Here is a 27,910-nt window from a genome sequence, read left to right as displayed (position 1 = left end):
GTAAAGATCTGAAAATTGAGTAGGAAAACCTCTCCCAAGTAGGAGGTACGGTTTGGGCACGAAAAAGCGATGCGCCTGCTGCTCAGAGGGCCGTAATTTTCCGGCGCGCTCAAGTGGGAGGTAGAGGGTGTGTCTAGAGAGGATTCAGAAGTTAGAGGCACAAGGGTGTTGAAGACCAGCCCGAGTGGCTTGTCCTAGTTTTTTTATTTGCTTTTCAATTCTCACCCAAGGACATTTTTCATTCCTTTTTTTTGAAAGAGGGAAAGGAAGGGAGAGACAGAGAAACACGCTGGTTCGGGGATCGAATACGCAGTCTCCGTTACCAGAAAACGCTCCAGCAAGTGGGCCACACTAGCCAGGGCCCACAAGGGGCTTGTCTTTTAATCCAAACATTAAAGCAAATCACCACCCTCCTCTGAGCCTCAACGTAATACGGCGAACTAAATTAAAAACTCACTCTTCTCCTCGGGCACAAGAGCGCGGAGAGCGCTCCCGCAACCAACCGATCCTTGACCTCACAAGCCAGAACTAGCGGCTGGTTTTGGCTCCCCCGACACTGCATTCCTAGGACGCATGCGCAGAAGCTTTCTATAGGACTCGCAGGTGGACAGCCTTCGACTCCTCCAAAACATGCTCTTTATTGGCTAGAAACAACTGCTCATCTTGGCCGTTGCTAGTAGCAACGTAGGCGGGTGTAATGTGGATTTCTGAGCTACAACGTACTTCCATTTTCTACCCACCGTCCCCACCTTGGCCGCCGCAGGCCTCACCGCTGTCCTCCGACCAATAGCAAATGGGCTAGTGGGCGGGACTTTATTAGTCCGGACCAAACAAATGCGGGCTCGTCCCACGTAGGGCGGCCAATAACCGAGGGGCAGCCCCTGTAAAGTGGCTCGGGTGTCCCCACGATCGCCTTTTCCTTCTCCGGGCTGTGCCCTCCCCAGCCCGAAATCAGCAGGGCGCGGGCCGCAGTCTGACAGAAACCGGGCCGGAACTAAGATGGCGGCGGCCGACGGCGACGACTCCCTCTACCCTATCGCGGTGCTCATAGACGAGCTCCGCAACGAGGATGTTCAGGTCCGGAGACCACGGGGGTCTTTGGGAAGGAGGGAAAGGGGACCGGGAGCACTGGTGGCCCTCGCGGTGAAGGCTCGGTGTTCCCTGGGAGTGGCGGAAGGGGTGGCGGCCAATCAGCGTCCAGCTCTCTTCTCTCCGGATCTCTGGACTCGAGGAGACCGCGCCCTGGATTGGGTGTCGGCCCAGCGGAGGGCGGGAGCGAGGGCGAACCTCGAGGGTCCCCGGGCCTGCCCAGTGCGCGCGGGCGGTTCGGGGCCTGGAAGGCCGAGGCGGGACGGAAAGTCGGCAGCCAGGGTTCGAGAGAGGGGAGGGATCGGCGATTGGCAGCGGCCTCTGAATGGGCCCTTGGGGTTAGATGCGAGTGGGGGAGGGGCCGCCTGATTGGTCGAACCCGAGTGGGATTTTTCTCTTTTTCTGGGTTTCGGATACTAAGCCTCATCGCCGCGGGGTCAATTCCCGAAATGGGAAGGTGAATTGAGAGGTGAAAGCTGCCTTCCCAATACCTGCCCTCCCTTCTGGTTCGGGAGATCTTGCTAAATTTAGGAGAGTTGAGAGGTGGAGCCCCGCCCAGCTTCTGGGACCCTCCCATTGTCCCGGTTGCGGGTGCTTGACTAAACCGGCTGACATTCTGGTGAGTGGGATGGGCAAGGCTCAGGTCCCTGAGCCCGGCTGGCGTGGGATTGAGAAGAGTTAGGCTCCACGGTTTGCCCACCCAGTTTCACCTGCCACCCGCCGCGTGATCTTGGGCAGATTACTTCAATGCTCTGGACCTCTGCTTTCCACGAAATGTGGGCTAATAGTAATAGTCGCGGCCTCTTTGGGGAGTGGTGAGGGACTGAATGAGTTAATAATACAAGTGTCATAGAACGGTGTGTGGCCTCTTGTAAGAGCCCAATAAATGTTAGCTCTGATTATCGGGAGATGTAGCTGAAGAGGTCCCATCCGCCCTTTGGGCCTCCATTTCCCTGTTTATAAAAGACAGCCGGTCGCCCTGGGCCCAGCCACTGAGGTTCCGGCCGGGTACCTTGCTGGTTCTGGAGTCGGGTACATTGCTGGTTCTGGAGTGACACAGGCTGCGGCTGTATGGCCAGCTCTTACACTTGCTGATTGACACGGGCAGGTTACTTCAGCTCACTGAGCCTTCAGTGGCTCAGGGAGCTTTCCTCTTCTCTCCAGTGGAGGTAATTATCTAGTTCATAGGGCTGCTGTATGAACTCATTTGTTCACTGAATACCTGCCACGTGTCAGGTACACTGTTGATATAGTGGTGACATCAGTGGTTATATAAGAGACAGATGTGAAACAGAGCTGAATACTTGAGTAACTTGTGTGAGATGCTGAGGGAAGGAAACGGCAGGATGTTGTGATAGTAACCCAGTAAATATTTGTGGGGGCCTGTACTCTGTGTGGGGCACAGATGCACAGCAGAGAACCAGACAGAAACCCCTGACGAGCTTACCTTGTGGTGAGGGGAAACAGACCATAAGCAAGACAGTCAATAAAATGTGTTGTCTGTTAGATGGGGATAGTGCTAAGAAGAAAAATGAAGAGAGGTGGGGGGGTGAAGTTTTCAAGAGTGTTCAAGGAAAGCCTTGTCAAGAAGGTGATGTTGGAACAAAGACTTAAAGGAAGCAGCAAGAGTAGGAGCCAGGAGGCTGTCTGGGCAGAGCATACAGCAGGCATGAGGTGGGCCAGTCAGGGAAGGGATCTCTAAGGATGCAGAGTTTAAAATGGGACCAGAAGGACCTAGTCCCTGGAGGAAGCTGGGGAAGCGCCTTCCAGGAAGAAAGAGCAGGCAGGTAATGGCAATTTTGCCCACCAGGAGACATTTATTTGATAATGTCTGGAGACATTGTGGGTTGTCAAAACTGAGGTGTTAACTGGTATCTAGTTCATAGAGGTCAGGAGAGCTGCAAAATTTCCTGCAATTCACAGGACAGGCCCCACGTCAATGAATTATCTGCCCAAAATGTCCACAGTGATGAGATTGAGAGTCACAAGTCTCCCAGGGATCTCACTGGGCTAAAATCAAGGTGTTGGCAGGACTGCTTCCCTTGTGGAGTCTCCAGGGGAGAATCTGTCTCCTTGCATTTTTCAGCTTCCAGAGGCTGCCTGTATTTCTTGGCTTTTGGCCCCTTGCTCCATCCCCAAAGGAAATTCTAGGACTGGAGGTGAGGCATAGGAGTCAGTGCCACGGGAGAAGGTAGACCAGGGTCTGGCCATGCTACGAGTTACTCAACCCTTCTGGGCCTTGATTTTCTTGTGAAGTGGAAGAAAAGGTAGAAGACATACTTGGCCAGGGTACTATTTAAGACTTTGTGGAAACATACCTGTGTCCACATCTTAGAAATAGGATGTGACAGGCTCCGACCCCTTTTTGTACAGTGCCTGGGGATTTGGTGAAGCAGAACTTAGAAATAAGGTTGCCATCTGAGAGTATAAACCAAAAAAGAAGTTGGTTGGATGGTGCTAAGGAACATGGGTTCAAGTTCCAGGCCCCATCACGAATTCACTGGGTGACCTGCATTTCACTCTCAGTGCCTTAGTTTCCGTGTCTGTAAAATAAACACAAAGGTGGTATCTGCCTCATGGGTTTGTTACAAGATTTACAAGAGCCCTGGCTGCTGTGGCTCTGTGGATTGAGTGCTGGCCTGTGAACCCAAGGGTCACCAGTTTGATTTCCAGTCAAGGCACATGCCTGGGTTGCAGGCTGGGTCCCCAGTTGGGGGTGTGTAAGAGGCAACCAATGGATGTATCTTTCACATATCAGTGAATCTCTCCCTCTTTCTCTTCCTCTTCCCCTCTCTCTAAAAATAAATAAAAATTTTTTAAAAAAAGAATCACAAGAGAGAACATATGTAAAGTCTTGAGCTTTATACATAGTAAGCAGTCTTTACATGGGATGATTTCTTACTGATATTAATAGCTGTTCTATCAGAAATGTTACAGAGGATCCAACAAGTAGTTGTTTAAAGAAGTGAAGGGCTCATTTTCTCTTTATTACGAACAAGAATTATAGAATTTGGGTCAGATTGTGCCCTTTTCACCTGCTTCCTGTGGTCACAAGCTTGCTGCCTCATTGGCTCTCATTAAGTCTTTGCTAGAAGCAGGGGCTGTTCTAGGACAGAGGTTTTCATTGTCCTTTTGCCAAGGAGGAAAATCTTCCCTGGGAGCTCTTCAGCTGACTTGCTCTTGTGTCTCTGTCCAGAACTAGGTCATGTGCTGTTGGTTGGGATTAGGTTTAGCTGTAATAGGAAAACTCTAAATAAATGAGCTTGAAGTTTATTTCTGACTCAAGATCAGAAAATCCGGTGGTAGTAAAAGTTTATGTGGCACTTTGTGGTGTTAGGGTCCCCTGCTTGCCTGTTGTCCATCTGTCCTCCTTATCCCCCAGGTTACCTCAAGGTCCCATGATGGCCGCTCAAGCCTCAGACATCATAGCCCCATTCCAGACAGGAGAGGAAAAAGCTATGACCTGACCTCACCCGCTGTCCTCATAAGGACACTCCCTAGAAGTCACACACAGCATTCCCACTTAGATTTCATTGACCACACATTAGACTCATGGTAAAATCCAGATGAAAAAATGATTAGGAAATGTCTTTTCTTGGTGGGGTAGGGGTCATGTGCACAGCTGAAAACCAAGGGTTAAGGAGCAACAGTTAGCCAATGCAGCTCTTAACCTGAGGTCCATCTATATTTTAGGGCAGGTCCGTGAATTTGGATGAGAATAATAACATCTTTATTTTCTCTAACCTTTAAATCAAATTTAACTTCCCCTTCTATTATGAACTCTAGTATCACAAGAGCATATTGTAAGTAGCCTTAGTAAAACCTGTGACTCTGTCACCAATGGAAATCATGACTGTTCCTTTCTCATTTCAGCCATTGCAGATACTTATAGTGCTGTTGGTGCTCATTTCTGTTTCAAAATTGTGGTCGCTATTAGACCTGATAAAGAGGTCCATGGACCCCCTTCCCCCCACCTCCCAATAAAAACACAAATGCAGGTTGTTGGTGGTTACAGGTTAAGAGCTAGCTGGCTGGAGTTCAGATCCCGCTCCTGGCACCTACAAGTGCATGAAGTTTCTTCACCTCCCTTAGCCTTTCCTTTCTCTGCTGTGAGGTGATCCTGTATTTACCTTATGAGATTGGTATAAGGATCAAATAAGTTAAAACATGAACATATCAAGAACAGTGCCTGGCATATAGTAAATGCCATGGATATATTTGCTTTCTTTATTCTTTCACTGTGGGAGGGGGGAAAGAGACCTTGGTGAACAGCTACCCAGCCGCCTTGTGCACTTTTTGGTACCGAAACAACACCAGGACCCTGTCAGCAGGGTGAGGTGGTTGTACTGCCATTATTGATCTACCTCTGATGCTAGGGTATTCCCAGTATTGTGTCACTTGGTACTCACAGTAACCTTCCGAGAGTAGATATTATAATTGCATTTCACAGATAAGAAAATTGAGGCTTGGAAAGGTGCAAAGTATGGCCCCAGATCCCACAGCTAATATGTAAAGCAGCTTCTTAGCCTTGAACACAGGCAGTGCGGCTCCAAAGCACTACCCTATGCTGCCTTTCATAAGCCTTTATAGTGCTGTCTACTGAAGAAACCAGCAGATACTTCTTTAACAAAAGATTTTATTTATTTATTTTTAGACAGAGGGGAGGGAAAGGAGAAAGAAAGGGAGAGAAACATCAATGTGTGGTTGCCTTTCACATACCCCCTACTGGGGACCTGGCCCACAACCCAGGCATGTACCCTGACTGGGAATCCAACTGGTGACCCTTGGTTCACAGGCCCATGCTCAGTCTGCTGAGCCACACCAGCCAGGGCCCAGCAGATACTCTTAACAATACCCAACCCAGAATCTCCAAGGATGCCCGTGGCAGGGTAGGCTTTCCACCAAGGCAGAGATGACCTGATTCTCATGGGTCCACCCCTTGGGCGTCTTCCCTAAGTGACAGCATGATGTTCAGATTAAGGGTCAGGGCACTGGCTTCTGGTCCTGGCTCTTCTACTTTCTAGCAAGTGACCTTCTATGTGCCTTAGCATCCTTGCCTGTAAAGGGAGGATTCCAGTAACAATATCTACCTCAGAGCAGAGTTGAAGGATTGAATATGTTCATTATCCATGTTGAGCCCTTGAATGTTGCCAAGCACATGGTAAACATCCTCTAAACGTTAGCTGCTATTGTTCTGGCATCATCACGATGATATTCTCTGCCACATCTCACTGTCCTCAGGGCAGCTGCTTGCCTGTTATGGCTCTGGCCCAGGTGTACATTTCCCCATAGCCCATGTGTCAGAAGAACCCAGAGACCCAGCTTGAAGGTGACAAAAAGGAAAGAGATAGGCAGCTAAGTCACTGCTTTCCCTGAAGTTTTATTATAGAAGACTTCAAACATACAGAACATTGAAGGACTAGTACCAGGGCCGGCACAGAGGAAGTACTCTGTGACGTGGCTGCTGCTGTTAGAGTGTGATGTGTAGTGTGTCCCACAGTGCGGGGGGGGGGGGGCGAGGGCATGTGTAGGGAGTTGGGGAGAGGTAGGTATGGTTTTCCACAGAATGATCTTGGAGAGCGCCACTGCACAAGTGTCAGCCCAGTAAGACCCAAAAAAGGCTTTGCTGAGGCTGTTGCCCCCATGATAACTTAATGACTCAAGGTCACAGTGGCATGGTTGGTGTTCACCAAGTTATTTGATATCTTCACACATACTTAGTTCTGGGTGCTGTCAGACTCCTTGAGTCTGGGCTTGCTCATGTTTCCCCCTCCTTTTCTTGTTCTCATTAGCTTCGCCTCAACAGCATCAAGAAGCTGTCCACCATTGCCTTGGCCCTCGGTGTGGAAAGGACCCGCAGTGAGCTTCTGCCCTTCCTTACAGGTAATGAGGTGCAGTCCTGGGGCCTGGGTGGAGTGGGGACTATTAGGGTGGTGCCTGCTGGATAAGGGACCTCACCGTGGATTTAACGATCATTTGTAAGTGTCCGTCCTGTGCTAGGCATCATGGGTGGGCAGGGACTCTGGAGAGAAGTGTAGTCCTCTGTGGAAATGATCTGGGAAGTTAGGAGCAGGGATTGGGGACAGGAGCCTGGAGGCAGGTGGAGGCAAGTATGAGTTGTACTCCAGCCATTAGAAGCTGGTGACTTAGACTACTTCACTCTCTGTATAGTTTTATATGTAAAATGGGGTGAGCATATATAATAATAATCACCAATACTTAACTGTGTGCCAGGCACTGTGCTAAACCCTTTCTTGTGAGGAGTGAGTTCATTGCCTGTTGCTCAGACTGGTGACTGTGCTCAGTAAGTAAGTCGCCATCATTATCCAAATTAATCCCACAGCAATTCCTAAGGTTGGTAAGGCTGCCCCCATTTTTTGGATGAGGAAACTGAGGCAAGAAAATATGAAGTAATTTATTTCCTCAAGTCATACTGTTAGGAAGTGACTCAGAGAGGATATTGCCTAGTCATGCTGGCTCCAAACTCACAGCTTTGGTTAATGTCTTCAGGTCCCTACTACCTGGGTTCAAATCCAAGCTCTACTACTTCCTAGCTGTGTGACTTCAGACGAGGTATTTCATATCTGCCTGCTTCCAGTTCTTCATGTGTGAAGTGGGCATAATTGTATAACTTGACAGGAAAACTAAGATGACATGTGAAGTGCTATAACGGTGCCCAGCATGTGGTAAGTGCTGCTTAACTGTAAACAAGTAGCCTGTTCTGAGCACTCCTATCTGTGAAGATTGAGGTACAGCACTTAGGGCAATGTCTGATGCCAATTACTAGTAAATTCTCTCTTCCCATTATTCTCATTACAACTTTATACGAATTAAAATTGCAGTGAAGGCCTCAGAGTCACACAGAGCCTTGTTACTAATGAGCTTTCCTGCATCCAATCCTTTCTCTTGGACCTAGTGACAGTCCTGGGGAAGAAGGGGACGGAGCTTGTGCTCCTTCCTCATTTGACAGATGAGAAAGTAAGGTCTGAAGAGGTACAGGGACTTGCCCACAGTGACTCAGCTATGACTCAGGGGCAGAGGTGTATCTGCCTCTGAATGCCATGTGAGGAGTCGGCATCTGCACATGTGACATTGAGCAGATGGCCCCAAAACAGCTTGCTTCCACTGCTGAGCTGTTGGAGAGACCTGAAAGCTTTCAAATGCTAAGTCAGGGATAACTTCTGAGGCAGTGAGGGACAAGGTGTGTGACGCAAAGTGTAAAAAAATAGTTAAAAAGTTGTAGAGAAAGAAAAAGTTGGAGGAACCTGGGATTGACACCCAGTGGTGCCACCAATCTCCAACCTGCTTGGCAAACCTGGGTGAGCCACTCCACCTGTCTGCCTTAGTTCCCTCATCTGTAAGAGTCAGACCTAACTCAAAGGGTCAGTGGAAGGATAAAGTGCTCCACTCAGAGCCTGGTCTGGAGAAAACACTCAGTGCCATGCCGGTGGCAAATTCTGTAGTGAGGTGGTGGGGAGGCAGCCCAGGCAGGAAAATCAGCGAGAAGAAACTGCAAATGGAGGCAGGCTGGAACCTGGTGATTCATCAGGGAGAGGGGCAGGGGCAGGGGGTTGATGGTGGGTTGGATTTTGCAGGCCTTGGGTTACCAGGTGACAGTTTGGGTTTAATCCAGTAGATGAAGGCAGGGCAGCCATTGTAGATAGATGGTAGAGGTTGGGAGCATGAGATGTAGAAAAATAAACCTATGGGCAAGGCAGAATTGTATTGAGAGTGGGATGGGTGAAAGGAGGTCAGAGGCAAGATGTCACCTTGGGACACAGCAGCTAACAGCAGAGACCTCAGGGCTAGACTGCTGGGTTCTGTCGGCCTCAGTGGGCTTTGTTGCCTCACCGGTAAAAGGGGAATGAATACTCATGTAATCTAAATTAGGGCCATTGTGAAGATTCAGGGAGTGTAATGTATGTGTTATCTTTATTATATTATAGAATCCCATATAATACTAATAATCCAAGTGAAGGGACGGTAGGGGACAGAGTAGTATGGGAACCATAGCTTGAAGAGGAGCCACTTCTTTAAGAGAAAGTTTTCTTTGGGCTGCTGTAGTCCCAGGTGATAACAGATTTTCTTTACTTCAGGCTTTAAGAAATCAGAAAGTGTTCAAAATAGTAAATGGCAGATATACTAAGCTGATATTGTTTCAAACAGAACAAGCTAAAAGCCTTCTCTAAGCTTCCACCTACAGAAGGTTCAGAATTGGCATTATGAGGGGAAATTACCACATAATGTCCCCACTGTGTTAGAGAGACCAGTGCTGTGGTAATTTTTGGCCATAATTTGTGAGACATTGGGGAGCTCCAAGGTGAGTCAAGTCACCTGTGTGTCTGTCATCAGGCTGCTTAGTAACCTGCCATTTAAAGTCTTGTACTCAGGTAAACATTAATGAAAAATATGCTCTGAAATCCCAGGTTTGCCTTGAACACACCTTGTGGTTTTGTGGCAAAGAACTTTGAGTGTAGGTTGCCTGAGACAGAGGGAAGTAGCTTGATATCTGCCTTTAGACCCTGACATTTCAACATCAGAAAAGAGGAGTAGCTGGTGGCTACAAGATTGGGGCAATGGTGATGACATTATGAGAGGGCTGTGGTAAGGAGGTGACCCAGAGCTCAAACCTGCCACTTCCACTCCCCAACCCATTGGCCAGAGCTTAGTCATGTGGCCATGCTAGCTGTAGGGGAAGGGAGCCTGGGAAATGTAGTCTGGCTGGATTGCCATAAGTCTGACTTCAACTCAGGAAGTTTTGGTGCTAGGGGATGTTAGCATCTTCTGTCGTGGAGGTCAGCAGTTCCACCACCTCAGGGAAGACTGGATGGAGCTGGAGGGAAAGGTCTTCAGCATCAGGGTTCAGCATCAGGACAGAGCATTCTTCACGCTGTCATGTAGTTATTTCAGCAAACCCGATTGGCCTCCCACTGTGCTGTTCTCTGGTAGGAACTGGGACACAGAGAGGAGCCAGCCTGGACTCCTATGACAAGGGACTCTGATAAAGGTGGTATGAGTGGGGGGAGCCTAGAGAAGGGACCTGTCTGATTTGGTCAGGAACTCTTGGCGAAAATCTGTAGCTGAACCAAGTCTCGAAGGATGAAGAAGAAATTCTCAGACCAAAGGGAAAGAGGTTCCTGCAGAGAGATTGTGCTGAGGATGAAAGCTGGACTGAGCCAAAAGCTTCCTTCACTGGCTCTGCTCTTACTCACATGGACCCTTTGCTCCTCCCTAACCCTTGTTGAGAGGTGGAGGCGAGGAGTACCATTTTACAGGTGCAAAAAAGACTCAGAGGTGGTCTTACTCACCCTGTGTCCTATACCTTGTCAGGGGCAGAAGTAGTACTTGGGTGCTCTGTCATTCGACCCAGGCCTGTGCCTTGATCTCTTTGCCAGTCCTGGGCAGTGTGGGGGTTGTCAGTGCCCACAGTTTGAGGACGCAGAGTGAGGCTGCTTGTTCCAGCTTAGATCTCTGAGAGGCCGGGGTTAGATTTTGGGTGCGACTGGAACAGAGTCTGTCTTGGTCCCACAGATACTATCTATGATGAGGATGAGGTCCTCTTGGCCCTGGCGGAGCAGCTGGGAACCTTCACCACCCTGGTGGGAGGCCCCGAGTACGTGCACTGCCTGCTGGTGAGTCTGGAAGGTGGGGAAGTACCTTTGCCCTCCCCTTGGGAGTCAAGGAGGGGACAATGTCTGAGGCACCAGGAGGTCATCTCCTCAGAACACATGGGCCTTGGACATTCACTTTAATCCAGTAAGTCAGAGCTTTGCGTTAGAATCAGGCTGGCTTCTCCCACTGGTTTACTATGTGACTTGTAAAAATTACTTAACCCTTCTGTTCTGTTCTTTGCTCATCTCTAAATGGAACTCATTAACATCTATCTTTATAATTGACTTAAGAAGCCCTTAATAAATAAAATCTTTTAGAAAAAGAAGAAGCCTTTAGGCACAGAGTAACTCTTAACAAGTGTTAGCTGCTGTTGTCATGAGTGCGTGTGTTATGTGGACATGTCCACCGTTGGGGTAGGGAGGGTTCCCTTTTTATAGGTGAACCACTGGAGCACCGAGAGGTTGAGCATTTTGTCCAAGATCGAATGGCTAGTAAGTGGCAGAGCTAGGATTCCAGGTGTGTCCGTTGGACTCTCCCTCAGGCCCCTGCCCACTGCCTGCCTGTCTGGCCCTGCACTTGTGATGACCAGGGACATAGACATGCATCAGATGCTAACAGGAACTGCTGTCTGGGAGAGGAGGAGAGAGGTCTCCAGTCCTGTGATCTGGGAAGAAAGCACCTTAGAGCTGGCCCAGGCCATGGTTTTCTCTGTTCCCCAGACCCCTGAGCGTTCGCGTTTTCCCCAGTCATTCTGTATTTCATGGTTTCTAAAGACACATTTCAGACTTTGGCCTCTGCACTTGATGGTGTCCTGCAGTTATCATCAGCAGCCATTGTTCCTTTTAGTGGTATGAGAAGCATCTTGGATTTCAGCAAATGTGGTGATTTCTTTTGTCCCAAACAGCATTAGTCTAAGGGAATTTGCTAATTGCCATTCATTGGTGGTATATGAGCTTTCACCTGTGTGTATGTGTATAATACGTTTGTATGTACACAGGAAACTATATATGAATGAGTTCGTTTACATTTCTCGTAGAATAGGGCTGTGAAACAAGAGGAACGGGAGGCCCAGGGACTGGCCTGAAAGGGGCCCTTGAACTCTATGGAACTCTCTGCAGCCACTGGCCTTTGTCATCTGAGAGAATTCACAGCTTTCAGTAGCTTCTCAGAGGACTTGAGCAGAAAATGCTGCTAAGAACTCCAGAGCTCATAGGTAGGGTAAGACTCAGGCTTGCTGGGAGCCAGCACTGGCACCCAGGGGTCCTTCCCCAGTCAGGACAGAGTCTGCCCACAGAGCATTCTCAGTGAGGTGAACCCCAGTTTTCCCACGCTTCTTTCTGGGGAGCAGTCATGTGTGACCTCTGGTACTGGCCAGCACAGACACCCTGAGGCCCTCTGGGCCTGGCAGTGCTGGGAATCTAGATAGGAGTTAGGTCAGAGTGGCTGACACTCATTCAGTGCTCGGTGTGGCATATGTGCCAAGTGCCCGAGGCATAGTAACCCATCACATCTCACAGTGACCCTGTGAGAAACGCCCCAGTTCACAGATGGGAAGCTGAGGCACTGCCGGTTTAAGTGAATTACCTGAGCAGGAAAGAGGCATTCAGGATTTGAACCCAGGTTGCTGCCTCTTAATCACTACCTCTCCTCTGTACCATCCTCAGAGGGCTCCTGGGTGCTTCAAAGGCTGCTCAGAGCTGGGAAAGAGGGAAGCTGGGGCCTTTACTTAGAACCCAGAGGAAGCACCTAACCCAGTTTAGATGAGATGGGGGTGGGTATGGAAGGCCTCCTGGAGGAGGAGGCTGTTAACCTGGATTTTGACAAGTTATGAGAAATGGAAAACAGCTATTGTGCAGTTTGTTTATCCCATACATATGATCAAGGACTGTGAGCTGTGGGAACCCAGAAGGGCGCCTGACCCAACCCAGCCCTCCATCTCGGTGGTAGTAAAATGGAATTAATTTCCCAGGTACCCATGCAGCCATGGCATCAGGATTGTTCCTATATGCACAGCTCCTAACCTTTTTGGAATGGTGGATCCCTTTGAGAGTCTGGACCCTCTCTTCTTGAGGCAACAGATGATTTTAGGATTTTCTCCCCTCCCTCTCCCTCCTGGCTTGGTCTCAGTTTGGGAACCCTGCCCTCTATTATTCACACACAGGCCCCATCACAGTGGGTCCTCATTTGGCATTTCCTGAGTGTGTACCTTCCTGTGCTCCACCTTAGACTCTGATTCTTCAGGTGTGTGCTGGGGGTACCTCCTGGGTGACCCTGGTGTGGGCCATCCTGGCACCACACTGCAAGAGCCTGCCCCTGTGGTAATCTCTGGTGCACAGACCCATAGCTAACTACTGCCCAGCCTTGGTCCCCAGGCCTCTCTGACCATAACAGGTTGTGTAAGTTCGAATTCCAGTCACTTAGTAAACGCTGACTGAGTGCCAGTACCTGCAGTAGCCCAGAGACATCACCCTCCCACTGCAGCACCCCTGTGAGCTGTTCCTGAACCCAAAACCCTGGGAGAGTTAGCAGGACCTATGACAAAGGCTCACCCTGGGGGGCCTCGGGCTGGCACAGCATTACATTTTCCTCTTGAATCATTGCCAACCTTTTGTAAATGAGATTTTTAAAAACTTAATTATTTAATTTGTTTTAAAATGTTTTATTTTGGTAAAATATACATATATTTTTACCGTTTTATTCATTTTTAAGTGTACAGTGCTATGTACACTCACATGATGGAGGAGCCATCCCCACCATCCGTCTCTGCATCTTACCTTCCCAGAGTGAAACTATAGTCATTGACCAGTAACGCCCCCTGCCCTCAGAAACCACCATTCTACCTTCTGCATCTATGGGAATCCTGACTGGCTGATTTCATTTAGCATGTCTTCAAGGTCCATCCGTGATGTAGCACAGGTTAAATAAGATTTGTTTTACACTTAAAACCTGGCCCTTTGACCACTCTTGGAAAACCAGATTGGCTTTTACCAGCTATGTCATCCCCCCACCCTCCTCAGGGATGGTTGATGGTGGGAAGCAGCTTTCCTCCCCGGGCTGCATGCCATGGTTTCTGTCTCTCTCTGTTGTCCCCACCTGTCGCCTTTCCTTACTGCTTCATTCTGGTATCTGTCTGGGCCCTGGCAGCATTTTCCTTTGTGATTTCTTCCTGCCTTCTTTTCTTGTATCTGTCAGACCATACTGGACTTCAGACCTCCACACCTTTATTTGAACAGCATAGAGTGATAGAGTCTTCCTTCCTTAGATCAGTGCTTACTGAGTTCCTGCCCTGTGCTAGGATCTCTGCTATACTCTGGGGACACAGAGGTGAGCTAATCAAGTGTCCCTCCAGGCCTCACACTAACAAACCATTGAGCAGTCCCAAGCCCTGGGGTCCCCTGCTAATGCGAGCTCCTGATGCAGTCGCCTGTCAGAAACCACAGCTGTGCTTTCAGCCCTTGGAGACCCTGGAGTCAGGTGACCTGGTTTAGAGCCTGGAGTGTGAAGCTAGTGACAATTGTGGCCCTCTCCTCAGAAAGTGACATGAATCTCCCTGGCTGGTGTAGCTCAGTGGATTGAGTGCTGACCTGTGAACCAAAAGGTCACCAGTTCAGTTCCTGGTTGGGGCATGTGCCTGGGTTGTGGACCAGGTCCCCTGTTGGGGATGTGTGAGAGGCAACCCATCATTGTATCTCTTGCACATTGATGTTTCTCTTTCTCTCCCTCTCTCTAACCCTCTTTTCCCCCTCTCTCTAAAAATAAATAAATAAAATCTAAAAAAGCAGGGGGGTGTTACCTTGATATTCCAAAGATTTTTTTTTTTTAAGGAAAAAGAAAGTGATATTACCATTTTGAGGTTCCTAGACCCACCTCGCTGAAGCTCCCTTAAGGACCTCTAAACGAGGCTTGTTGTGGTTCTTCAGAGAAGACACGCTGGTTGAAGGCAGGGATGGGGTGATTACAGAAGGTTTCTGGAGAAAATGAACCCATGAGGGTTAGGGCTCCAGGGCCAGGGGTGGTGGGGAGGGAGCCATTCTGTGACATCATGCTCTGTGCCATAGCCACCCCTGGAGTCGCTGGCCACAGTGGAGGAGACAGTGGTGCGGGACAAAGCAGTGGAGTCCTTGCGGGCCATCTCACACGAGCATTCGCCATCTGATCTGGAGGCTCACTTCGTGCCACTGGTGAAGCGGCTGGCGGGCGGCGACTGGTTCACCTCCCGCACCTCGGCCTGTGGCCTCTTCTCTGTCTGCTATCCCCGTGTATCCAGTGCCGTGAAGGCGGAACTTCGACAGTGAGTCCTGGCCATGGCCCCTGAGAAGCTCAGCCTCCCCCTCAGCCTGGTCCTCTTCTCTCAAGCCCCAGCCTATTTAGGACTCCCCAGGTCCCAAACACCCCTGAGCTCTCTCACCCCCCAGCTCCCTTCCCACTCTTCGGAGAAGCTGTCACCAAAGGCCTGGCCTCCAACCCAGACACTGCCTCTTGCTTGTTTATGAATGGAAATGACACTTCCTTCTGAACCATTGGTTCTTGGGAGGATTTAAAAGAATTACCGCAGATGAAGTGCTTAGAACAGAATGTGGCACATAAAAGTACGTAATAGGTGATGTGTGGTGCTATCTTAGTCCTCCCCCAGGTTCAGACCCCTTGGTAGATGCACTGTTTCTTGGTTCAGCCTCCTCCACACTCCTCCCCCTGGGCCTGATACCTCAGGGAATTCCTTGTATGCAAGACTTGCCTCCCTGAAGAATGAATGAAAATGGTTTTAATTGGATGGCAATTTCCATTAATGTGTTTTTTCTCCTCCCTCTGGACTTGTGTGTACCCACCAAGCCCACAGACTTTTGAGCAGTAAGCCTAGGCCCTGAGCCCTTACTCACCCAGAGTACAACTGGACAGCTGCCCACATGTGCTTAGAGATCTGCTTTCAGCCTACTGTGTCTCCAACAGAATAGGTCACTGCCGAAAAGTAAAATCTTTGAGTTGCTCCAGACCAGCATCTCAGCTACACAATTTTATGTGGTCATTATAACATAATCAGCACCTACGTTTCTCTACAGACTTATGTGCAGACAGGCTGCTATGTGCTCACACATGTGAATTTGTTTAAGCCTCATGATGAGCCTGTTTGGATAGGTACTGTCCCTATCTGTCCATTATATAGGGCAGGGAAGATGGAGAGGACAAAGTCAGGACCTTTGTGACTACAGTCTGCTTGCTCCTCTCTGCCATGTTGCCTGCTGCCTTGAGATCCCAGGATTCCTTCTCCTAAGCCCCATCCTGACCCCCAGGTACTTCCGGAACCTGTGCTCAGATGATACCCCCATGGTGCGGCGGGCCGCAGCCTCCAAGCTGGGAGAGTTTGCCAAGGTGCTGGAGCTGGACAACGTCAAGAGTGAGATCATCCCCATGTTTTCCAACCTGGCCTCTGACGAGCAGGTGGGTTCTGCTGTCTGGACCTCCCCAACCCCTCCCTCTGGCAGGCCCTGCATCCAAAAGAGAATTCCAGTGCTAACGGGGCCTCTGCTGCCCTCTCTCTGCCCACATCCTCTCCTAGGACTCGGTGCGGCTGCTGGCGGTGGAGGCGTGTGTGAACATTGCCCAGCTCCTGCCCCAGGAGGATCTGGAGGCCCTGGTGATGCCCACCCTGCGCCAGGCTGCTGAGGACAAGTCCTGGCGCGTCCGATACATGGTGGCTGACAAGTTCACAGAGGTAAGTGAGGGACTATTAACAGCGTCTCACATATAGGCAAAATGAGGCCCTTAGATGCAAAGGAGTGACATGCGTAGCAGCAACTAAAGTTCATTGTGGTGACATCGTCAGGTGTGTGAGCAGTGTGGTCTCTGATCATCCCATTGGACCTCACTTCACACACCGACCTGGTTGCTTGGTAGTGGTACCTCGAAGCATCATTTTGAGAAGGGCTCTGATGGCCAAGTTCTATGGGAGAGGGTGACCAGGAGCAGAGAAGGGTAGTAGTGTGTGTGCCTTCCTGACCTGATCAAACTTTCTGTTCTTGGACAAAAGGGACGACGTAGCCTGTCCCTTTCGCTGGGGTTTGCTGGGGCTGCTGTTGCAAAGTACCACACACTGGGTGTACTCCATTTCCTCACAGTTCTGGAGGCTACAAGTCTGAAGTTAAGGTGTCAGCTGGGTGGTTTTGCTGAGATTTTTTTCGTGGCTTGTGGATGGCTGTCTTCTCCCTGTGTCTTCACATGGTTGTCCATCTGTGCATGTGTTTGTCCTAATCTTCCCTTAAAATGACTGCAGTCATTTTGCTTTAGGGCCGTCCTAATGACCTCAGTACACTTTAATGCTTTAGAGACCCTGTCTTCAAATATAGTCACCTTTGACATGCTGCGGGGTTGAGACTTCAACATATGAATCTTGGTGGTGGGGAGCACAGGCAGCCCAAATGCTTGACTAGTCAGTGACACCACAGGCAGACAGAACAGGGACGAATCCCACATCTCTTGAATCCCGGGACAGTGCTCTTTCCACGGCACTCACATGTGCTTTGATCCCACTAGTATGTGTGTCGAGCACCAGTTCTTTGGTGGGCACTGGAATGCTGTGAATTCAGCACGTTCCCATCTGTCGTGGAGCAGATGGCCTAAGGGGAATATCCAGGGAGATAAATGTTGTAGTCAAGTATCCTGGATGCTGGGGCGGACACATACGTGGGCATGGATGAGCTAAGGAGAGGAGGTGGTGTGACAGCTGTTCTAGAACATGAGTGGGTGAGAGCTGGAGCAGGAACTGATCTAGAAAAAGGGTAACACTTGCAAAGGACCTGTGGAGGGGAGAGCAAGCACAGGCAGGCACAGTCAGGGATGGCCCCTGGGGGCCCTTCAGAGAGGAAGCTGGAGTGGAGAGATAGGCAGGGCCCATCCAGAGAGGCCTCAGAGCCAGTGCACCCTGCAGCCCCTGGTCTCTATGAATATTTCCCCTGTGTTTGCTGGAAGGACTTGGAGTCTGAGGATGACATTTCCCAGGAACATCTGTTTTCCTCTGTGAAAATGTTAGCACAACGTGGTTGTGCTGCTGTGGCTCTGCTGAGAGCCTCAGCACCACAGTGAAAGGGGCTCCTTCCCAGTCTTGGCCCCTGGGCAGCATGACCTGGTTCACACTGGGGTTACATAAGAGCTCAGCCCTGTGAGAGCAGGGATCTTAGGTGGTTAAACAGTGCATTTGTTATATGAATACGAGGTGACATTTGCCCAGGATAGCATTAGGCCCTCCAAGGTCTTTACTTGTTTATTTCCTTCTAAGCTTCGAACCACCCTGCTGCCTACCAGGACTTCAAGACCCAGCTTTACAGTAGAACCCTGGTGTCAGGACAGGCAGGGCCTAGCATGCTTTCTTGCCCTTTAATTACCTAAGTGCTTCCGGTAACCAATTTTTAAAAAAGAAAAGAAAAAAACCACAAGTACATAAATCAAACAGTGAGAGCCACTATATCAGAATGTTTTGGATCAGGTAACGGAAAACTCAGCCCAAATAGCCTGAGCCATATGGAAGTCTCTTACTATTTTTCGTGTAGACACCACCACTATGCAGTAGGTATCCTTGTGGTCTATATTTTACTTTGGAGGAAATAGGATCAGAGATATTAACTGACCCATTCAAGTTCACACAGTTGATAAGTAAATTTGAGCCAGGCAGTTGGACTGCAGAGCCATACTTGTAACCACTGCCCTGCTCTGCCCAACTCTCTCACATAGTGAGGAAACCTTAGCTCAGAGATCCAGAAACTTGCCTGGGGTCACTCCCTGGGCTAGGAATAGATCTTGGCAATGCTTGGGGTCATACTTTTGCCCCTAATTCTGGTACCTTTAATTTTGATTTTGGTCTCATTTGCCCAGAGAGCTTGCCAGACTCTCACTTTCCCTTACCTCCTGCCCTTTTTGCAGCTCCAAAAAGCCGTGGGGCCAGAGATCACCAAGACAGACCTGGTCCCTGCCTTCCAGAACCTGATGAAAGACTGTGAGGCCGAGGTGAGGGCCGCAGCCTCCCACAAGGTCAAAGGTTGGTGCTGGCGACCAGAACACCACAAGTGGGTGGGAGTTGGAGGTGCAAGTGGGTGGGGGTAGAACCAGGATATCAGGTCTCACTGCACCCTCCTCCCTTCCCTTGTCCACAGAATTCTGTGAAAATCTCTCAGCTGACTGTCGGGAGAATGTGATCATGACCCAGATCTTGCCCTGCATCAAGGTAAAGGGGATTTAGTGGGAGGAATAGAGCAGACTGGGGCCTGCCAAAAAGAAGGGTGGAGATTGGGCTTTAGGGACAGCCAGATGCAAACTGAGTTCCCAGCTTTGTAGGGCTGGGCCGGCTTGGGTTTGAAGTAGTTGGGGACCCTGAGAGAAGGCAAAATCTGAGGCTAGGAGCTGAGCTTCAACATGAGATGCTTCCCCCTCAAAGGCCACTGAGTCCCCACATCCAGAATGCTTTGGGATCAGATGGGGACTGCCAGAGCAGGGGTCATTGAACTCAAAGCAGGTGGGACATATAGGAAATTATAATTCCCCTTATAACCTAAGCTGTCCCTGCTTCATGAATGACAAGGGCAAAAGCAGACCCCGACTCAGGCTTCATAGGCACTGGAGTGTACTTGACCACTAACCCTGTGGCTGCCCCTTTCTTCTTCCTCCCAGGAGCTGGTGTCCGACGCCAACCAACATGTCAAATCAGCTTTGGCCTCAGTCATCATGGGCCTCTCTCCCATCCTGGGCAAAGACAACACCATTGAGCACCTCCTACCCCTCTTCCTGGCTCAGCTAAAGGATGAGGTAAGGGCACTGGGCAGGCTCTGAATTCAGGTTTGCAGAAGCAACTGGTGGTGGGTCAGCTGTTTTCTCAGATTGGCCAGTTATCTCCTAGAATCTCAATAGACTTCCAGATCTCTGATGAGTGAATGTGGGCTCGATGGCCTGTGCAGTCACTTGTTTGTTTATTGGGCAGTTGTTTTGCATGCCCTTACTCTGTGCTAGTCCTTTTCCTGGGCATTGAAAGTGCCAGAATAGACAAGGTCTTGATCCTCAGAGAGAGATTGGCAGTGGAGAGAGACATATGGGTGATCCCATGATTCCATGACAGTACAGGTTTATGTTTATTGTGGTACAAGCTAAGCCCCCAAAATACAGTGGCCTAAATAAGGTGGAGAATTGTTTCTCTCACAATAGTCCAGAGGTGGGTGGGCCTACGTGGGCATTTAGCTCTGCCTTCTTCAATGCCTTCTGTGTCTGAGTCGGCTGCTCTGATTTTTAGCACCTCCTGGCCAGCATGAAGGGAGAAGGCACTGGACAGCAGCAGGCTTAGGCCTGTAAGCCCAAAAGAGGGCACCCATCAGCCTACTCACACCCCTGTACCCCATTAACCAGAGCCAGTCATGTGAGCATCCCTAGCTTAGTTGGCCTGGGGTATAGAACATGAGGGAGAACAATGGCTGGGCAATGGCTGGGGGGCTCATGGGCCCCAGCCAGAGGAGTGTGGACTTAAATCTGGTGAATGGAGGAGCTGGAACAGATGCGGGTGTTAAGAAGGAATGCCAAGGCTATTGTTGAAGAAAGAGTGAAGTCCCACAGCCAGGGAGGTACAGGACCACTAGCTTCTAGTTGTCCTCTGCCGCTGGAGTCACATGGACAGCACTCACATTTCCCACTAATGCTGTGTGGCGTTATGTCAAGAAGTGCTGCTGCTAGGGAAGTTCACCTCGGCCTGGGATGGAGCCTGGAGCCCCAGCTTGGTTACTGTGTCCCCACCCTCTCAGAGTTCATGGCCACAGGCCCCCAGCATAAATTGGGTTGTTAGCACAATCTGTCTGGCTTGGCTCCAGGCACCCAGGTAAACAAAGACTAACCAGGCAGAATAGTCCAGGGGCTTAGAGACCATCCATTGGAATGTGCCAGCCTGCTGAGTAACCCTGTACTGCACTGCATGCTTACATACTTGCTTACTTTCGTCATTGATCCATTTCTTACTTGATGTGCATTAGAAAGGATTAGCGGGTGGGTCTACTGTCTAGAATATGTGATGTAGGACAAGGACCTGGTAGGGCTTCTGCTTCAATGAACAAGAATTAATTGTGTTTATGTACCTTGTCTTATAAGTTGCTTCACATACTTTATGGAAGGTAGATGGGGTCTATATATATGTATTGTAAATCAGTACTCATAATATTGGTAGTCAGCAGGCAGTTTAAGAATACTTCTTTATTTCATTGTTCATTCTTTCAGCAGCAATGTATTGAGCACCTGCTATGGACCACAGACTATGCTGGGTACTAGAGAGAGAGAAGGCTGAATGTGACGTGCTCCTTGTGGAGCTCAAGGACTAGCAGAGAGAATAAAAGTAATAGAAGTGATCATGATAAGCTCCCACAGTGTTAAGTCATTTGTGGATCAGATCAAGTGCGCACTTGAATAGGCTTACCCACCCTTTGGGGCTGGATGAATGTTTCTTTGTCACAGTTTGATATCCAGAAGTGTTTCCAGCTAGCAAATAGCCTAGTGGGATTATTACATGTTTATATTTTCCAGGGTTTCATGTTTCTATACTGCAAGTCCTGCAAGTCTTTCGAAATAGCTGAACATTTCTTGTACTATTTATGAGATTTGAAAAGCTGCTTCTCTTTTTTTTTTAAGATAATTTTTTTTAAGATTTTACTTATTTATTTTTAGAGAGGGAAGGGAGGGAGAAAGAGAGAGAGAGAGAAACATTAATGTGTGGTTGCTGGGGGCCGTGGCCTGCAACCCAGGCATGTGCCCTGACTGGGAATAGAACCTGTGATGCTTTGGTTCGCAGCCCAAGCTCAATCCACTGAGCTATGCCAGCCAGGGCTGAAAAGCTGCTTCTCTTAATAATCCACATTGCTTGCTTCTCATGTGCCTTTAATGTGTCCCCAGGGCCGGGAGCTGGGCCTGGGCAGTAGTAGGTCCTTGGGAGATATTTGTTACACAGAGTTGATGTTGTTGGGCTGTTTTCATCCTGTTCTGGGTCACCATGTGAAGTGCATGCTCTCAGAACCCTCTGTTCTCTCTTCAGTGCCCAGAGGTACGGCTGAACATCATCTCCAACCTGGACTGTGTAAATGAGGTGATTGGTATCCGGCAGCTCTCCCAGTCCCTGCTCCCTGCCATTGTGGAACTGGCTGAAGATGCCAAGTGGCGAGTGCGGCTGGCCATCATTGAGTATATGCCCCTGTTAGCTGGACAGCTGGTGAGTGAGGAGGTTGGGTGCCAGGCACACTGCCGGGGGAGGAACAGCCAGGGCCTAGTGTTGGTGCAGTGAGATGAGGGAGCTGTGACCAGCACTGCAGGCTGTGAGGACTGTCGGGGAAGTGGGAGGAAGGGGCACAGGAAATAGGGCCCTGGAAGATGAATAGAATTCAGTTAGAAATAGAAGGGAAAGGAACCCCTCCGGAGAAGCGGAGACGTGTTTATCTGTGTGGGGATTTGCTGGAAATCACCCAGACTTCCTCCATCCCTTAACTCATTTTCTTCTGCAGGGGGTAGAGTTTTTTGATGAGAAACTCAACTCCTTGTGCATGGCTTGGCTTGTGGATCATGGTGAGTTGCCTCCAGTGGGCTGGGGGAGGAGATGGGGCTCCAGGAAGATGGGTGGCAAGTTGGCTGGGGCCAGTGCGAAGAGTGGGCAGGCTGGAGTCATTCTCCTTGCATCAGGTGCTTGTCAGATGTGGACCAATTCCCTTGCTTTTTGGTATCCTGGAGAGGTGTTGGGTTGGAGGGGGACATAACAGATCACGTAGGGGCTGCTTAGTGTAGTGGAGAGTCCAAAGGCCACCGAGCAGACAGGCCTGGGTTTGAATCGCACCTCCTGTCTTTTGAAGCTTATTAAGCAAGTCACCTACCACACTTCTTTCATGAAACCTGGGAGTTCTCATCCCAGTATTTTAGGGCCATGGTGAGCATTGCTCACTGTTTTCACTAAGACTGGTAAAAAAACAGAAGTTAACATCTGTCTGTATCAGGCACCATTCCAAGTACTAAGCACTAAATTCTTTGCCTGGGCATATCACTTCTTAAAGCCCTTTGTCCCATCTGTAAAACAAGACCAGTAATGGAACCTTTGTCTTGGGGCTGTTGAGAGGATACTGCATGAAAAGAAAAGCTCACGTTTAGTATGTAGTGAGTCCTTTTGTGAGGAGCTATTGGGTCACCTGTGGCCTGAGACCTAGGGGCTGCAGGCTGCTCAGGAGTCAGTAGAGAGCATGGCTGTTAGATCTCACACACATCATTCCTTCACCTCCTGAATCCCTGCTGTGTCTCCCTTGCTCTCCTGCAGTCTATGCCATCCGTGAGGCGGCCACCAGCAACCTGAAGAAGCTGGTGGAGAAGTTTGGGAAGGAGTGGGCCCATGCTACTATCATCCCCAAGGTCTTGGCCATGTCTGGGGATCCCAACTACCTGCACCGCATGACCACACTCTTCTGCATCAATGTGAGCACCCCCACCTACCCACCTGCCTGTCCCTAGGAACTAGGCGTGCCTGGGAGAGGGAGGGTAGGGGGGTCCTCAGGGGAGACACTTGGCTTAGAGTGGGAAAGTGGTGGGGACCTGGGGTGGCAGGAATGTAACCCTAGGAAACTGTAGGCCAGAGGTTGGGGCTCCCCCAGTCAGAATCTCAGGGCCTCTGGGGGTGGGTACCTGCCTGGTGAGAAACCCAGGACAAGGGAGGGGCACTTGGCCTATTGAAGCAGTGATAGCCAAACCTTTCTGAGCACCCTATCCTTTCCCACACGTTGGCATGCATATTTATTTATCATAGAATGGGAAAGTGTGAAGGCTCTAGACAGTGTCAGACCTATTTTTTTTTTATTGATTTTAGAGAGGAAGTGAGTAAGAGGGAGAAACAGAGAAATATCAATTTTTTGTTCCACTTACTCATGCATTCATTGGTTGAGTCTTGCATGTGCCCTGACTGGGGATCGAACCTGCAATCTTGGAGTATTGGGAGAAAATTCTAACCAACTGAGCTACCCAGCAGGACTTAGACTTAATTTTTATTTTTTATTCTTTTTTTTATCTTCACCCAAGGACGTGCTTATTGATTTTAGAGAGAGGGGGCGGGAGGGAGAGAGAGAAGGAGAGAAATATTGATCAGTTGGTTGCCTCTTATTCATGCCCCAACTGGAGATTGAACCCACAGCCTTTCAGTTTATGAGTTGATGCTCCAACCAACTGAGCCACAGTAGCCAGGGCACAGACCTAGTTTTTAATTCTAGCTCTTGAGTTTATTAGCTACGGACCTTGGGAAGCAGAGCTCACTTCTAAGTGCTTGAGTTTTCTCGTCTGGAAAGGATTTGTGCTGGCAGTCACAGAACTTTCTTCACCAGGTTGTGACAATAACTGGGTTGTACATGCAAAGGGCTTAGAACAGTAAAGTAATAAGAGCAAGTGCTCCTTCCTGGTCTTTACAAATAAACCATACATGTGGCTAGAAATAAAGGATAACATTTTTTTAATGTGTTCTTTTTTTTTAAAAGATTTTACTTATTTCGGGGGGGGGGCAAGAAAAAGAGGGAGAGAAACATTGAAGCGTGAGGGAAACTTTAGTTGGTTGCCTCTCATACACCCCCAACTGGGGACCTGGCCCACAACCCAGGCATGTGCCCTGACTGGGAATCAAACCTGTGACCTTTTGGTTTGCAGGCTGGCACTCAGTCTACTGAGGCACATCAGCCAGGGCAAAAGGATAACATTTAAAAACAGTTATAACTAAGTGTTCAGATAATTTATGCCCATGCCTCATCTTGGAGACCACTGAACTAAGGAAGGGGTCTGGGGTTTAGGAATCAAGCCCATTCCCAGAGGATGAAGGGAAATATGGGGATGGATCCAGGACCACCTAGGCTGGGAGTTACCTGGGCTGGGAGATAGTAGTATTAGGAGGGTGTTAGGGGAGATGGAAACTTCAGGAAGATAAATTGTGCCCTGGGAGGGTAACTCTGGGCTCAGAGTCCTCATATTGCTCAGCTTTATCCTCAGGCCTGGTAATCATTGATATGGCCTGGTCAGAGGAAGAAGGAAATGGGAGTTAGCCATGAACTTTGGATAATCACCCCTCTGCCACTCATCCCAGGTGCTGTCTGAGGTCTGTGGGCAGGACATCACCACAAAGCACATGCTGCCCACAGTCTTACGTATGGCTGGGGACCCTGTTGCCAACGTCCGCTTCAACGTGGCCAAGTCCCTGCAGAAGATAGGACCCATCCTGGACAACAGGTGAGGCCTGTACTGACCCTTAAACGCTGGAAGGGCAAATCTGGTCATCTTAATTTTTGACCTTTGAAGACAGAGCCTAGAGTTTGAGATGCTGCACTGCTCTTCCCTTTTTGTGTCATTGTAGTGGGTCTCTTTTTCCCAAGAGAGACATTTAAAATATTTAAATGTCTCTCTTTTAATTTCCTCAGATATAGAATGAGAATTCACATGGCCTAACTCACCGGGTGGGAAGGGGTAAGAGGGCAGCAGGTCTGTATACTAACAACAAATCATTAGAAAATAGAATTAACAAATACAAATATTTTTGTATGTGTGTAATTTATAAGGGCACCAAAGCCGTGAAATGCCCAGGAGTAAAGTTAATGAAAGATATGTACACCTCTAGTGAAAACTATAAAACCACTGCTTTGAGAACTCAAAAAAGACCTACATAATATTTTTGGATGGGATGGTTCCCCAAATTCTTGTAGAGGTTCAGTGTAATCTCAGGCAGTGTCAGCAGATTCAGTAATACTGCTGTAATCTCAGCAGTGATAGGTTGGTTCTGGAATTTACATGGAAACACAAAGATCTGAAAAGCCAAGGAGATCCTAAAGAAGAACAGAGTTGGAATACTTGTGCTACCAGATACCAAGACTCACTATGATACTGCTGTAATTAAAAAGTGAGGTGTTGGCACAGCTTTCGAATGGCCAGTGGGACAGGATGAAGGGCACAGAAACAGACCTGTGTGTATTCAGCTTGTGCCACTGTGGTTCGGGGAGGAAAGTGGGTATTTTCCATAGATGATTGGGTCAGTTTGATAGGCATGTGGGAGGAAAACCATTCACCTGAGTGCATAAAGTTGGAGATAACAATCATAAAGATCAAGAGAAAAAAGATCTTAGAAGAAAGCATCAGAAAATATCCTCAAGACTTACAGTAGGCACAGGTTTTACAAAAGCTCACCAGAGGAAAAAAATAAGTTGTCCCTCAGTAAAATGAAAGAACTTCATCTAGAGAACACTGTGAGACTCTGTGGTAGCAAGCCATTGACCAGGAGGAGATATTTGCAGTGCACATTTCTGACAGAACACCTTACTCAGAATTACTGTCCTGCAAGTTGCCACCACCAAAGAAAACCCAAGAAAGAGGTGGGGGGAAAAAAAAGACGAGCTTACAAAAGAGATTCCCACATAGCCAATGAACATATGATCAGATGCTCAACATCACTAGTCATCAGGAAAATGCAAGTGAAAACACACCCCAGAATGGCTAAACTATAAAAAGCTTGGTCATTTGGTGTTGGTACGTTGTAGGCGGGGCTGTAGATGGGTGCAGTCTCTTTGAAAACTGGTGAAATCTAGTGAAGGTACACTCCATGAGCCGACACATCCACTCCTGGGTATATATCCTAGAGAAGTGAGTGTTTATTTCTAACAGAAGAACGTTTGTGGTAGCTTTACTCACATTGTCCCTGAAATGGAAACAACCCAAGAGCCCAACAACAGGACAGTGGGTAAACTGTGGTTTATTCATACAGTGAAAAGGAACTGCTGTACTCAACAATGAAGCTGACTCTCATGACTCTCAAACCATTTTGTTGGGTGAGAAGCCAGACCCAGGAGAAATGTATCCTGTGATTCCATTTATATCAATTTCAAAAATTGAACGGATCCAGATGATAGAAATGAGAATGAATATATGGGGAAGGAGAGGAGCTGTCTGTCACCATGGAAGGGGACCCACGATGCCTGCCTCTCTGATGACTTTCTTTGCATCTGGTCCAGGACACCACCTTACACTTTTAGTTCCTCTCTGAAGTATACCTTCATTTTCCAACACAATGGACTGTCTGTGCAGACAGATTTCCCTGGCCCCCTTCCAGGACAGCAGGTGCCTCCCCTGGGCTCCTGGAGGGTCAAGTACTTCCCTTTTAGCACTTGCCTCTCCTCTGTTTCTTACCATCAGTTGGTTTTGTCTCACTCCTAGCCCAAGCTCCTCATGGACAAGAATGAAGAGTGTTGGGTTTACCTTTGTTCACATCCCATCCCCAGTAGGCCCCAGTAAACAGGTTAAACAAATGAAAGACATCCATCAGCTGACCTCAGAGACTTGTGGGTTATGTGATTCTCTGTTCCTGTTGCCTAGATTGTTTGACCTCCCTGTACCTGTTCTGGGCCCAGAGACCTCTTAATTCCCAGGTGAGCCTGTGTCTGCACCTCGTTCTCCCAGCCCTGCCCAGCTCACCCTTTCTTTGGCCTTCCCCCTTCTCCTTCCAGCACGCTGCAGAGTGAAGTAAAGCCCATCCTAGAGAAGCTGACTCAGGACCAGGATGTGGACGTCAAGTACTTTGCCCAGGAGGCCCTGACTGGTAAGGCTTTGAGAACTTGGAGACCCATTGGGAGGGTGGTGTGCAAGGAGGGGCCAAGGCCTGGGAGCAGCAGCTCCTGGCAGAGGAGATACAGGAGCAGTTGTGGGTGGGCTAGCTGTGGTTCTGACTCCCGCCTGTTCCTGTTCCCCCAGTTCTGTCTCTCGCCTGATGCTGGAAGAGGAGCCAACGCCGGCCTCTGGTGTCCACCCCCAGGCCCCAAGTTCCCTCCTTTGGGAGACAGCGGGGGGCCTTTGACTGTCACTCCCTGTGCATGGTCTGACCCCAGGCCCCACCCCAGCACGGTTTCTCTTCTCCCCAGCCTGGGAATCTGACTTCTCACTGTCTACCTTCCAAGGGGCTGGGGGAGCACAAGGTGGAACAGGGCAGTGACCCTGGGAGAAAGGGGTGGCTACTCCCACCTGAGGGAGGAGAGAGGTGAATATCCCAGGTCACTGGTTCCTGCTGCTGTAATGGGGACCCCTCCCCAGTCTACTTCTCCACCTCCCTCCCTCCCCCTCAGTGGTTTTTTTTGTGTGTCAACTGTGCCGTTTTTATTTTATTCTCCCCCCTCCCCTCCCACCCCTTCACAGAGAAATAAAGGTCTAGAAGTAG

The 27,910-nt window shown here is 49.1% G+C and overlaps 1 protein-coding gene across 1 annotated transcript; it reads left to right on the top strand.

Moving 5' to 3' along the window:
* Window positions 1–907: 907 nt before the first annotated feature.
* On the top strand, window positions 908–27,910 carry PPP2R1A (protein phosphatase 2 scaffold subunit Aalpha). The gene is made up of 15 exons (XM_045847308.1): window positions 908–1,077; window positions 6,882–6,972; window positions 10,621–10,721; window positions 14,760–14,992; window positions 15,990–16,137; window positions 16,256–16,411; window positions 18,613–18,727; window positions 18,843–18,913; window positions 19,357–19,491; window positions 21,746–21,919; window positions 22,209–22,269; window positions 23,006–23,160; window positions 24,803–24,945; window positions 27,207–27,298; window positions 27,451–27,910. The coding sequence occupies exons 1-15, from the start codon at window positions 1,000–1,002 to the stop codon at window positions 27,465–27,467; spliced, it is 1,770 nt and encodes a 589-aa protein (XP_045703264.1). The 5' UTR covers window positions 908–999; the 3' UTR covers window positions 27,468–27,910.

The sequence above is a fragment of the Phyllostomus hastatus genome, unplaced genomic scaffold, assembly GCF_019186645.2.
Source record: "Phyllostomus hastatus isolate PE091 unplaced genomic scaffold, TTU_PhHast_1.1 phas_contig_549, whole genome shotgun sequence".
NCBI classification, from domain to species: Eukaryota; Metazoa; Chordata; class Mammalia; order Chiroptera; family Phyllostomidae; genus Phyllostomus; species Phyllostomus hastatus.
Note: the sequence above shows the minus strand (reverse complement) of the source record. Positions and strands in the feature narration are given on the sequence as shown.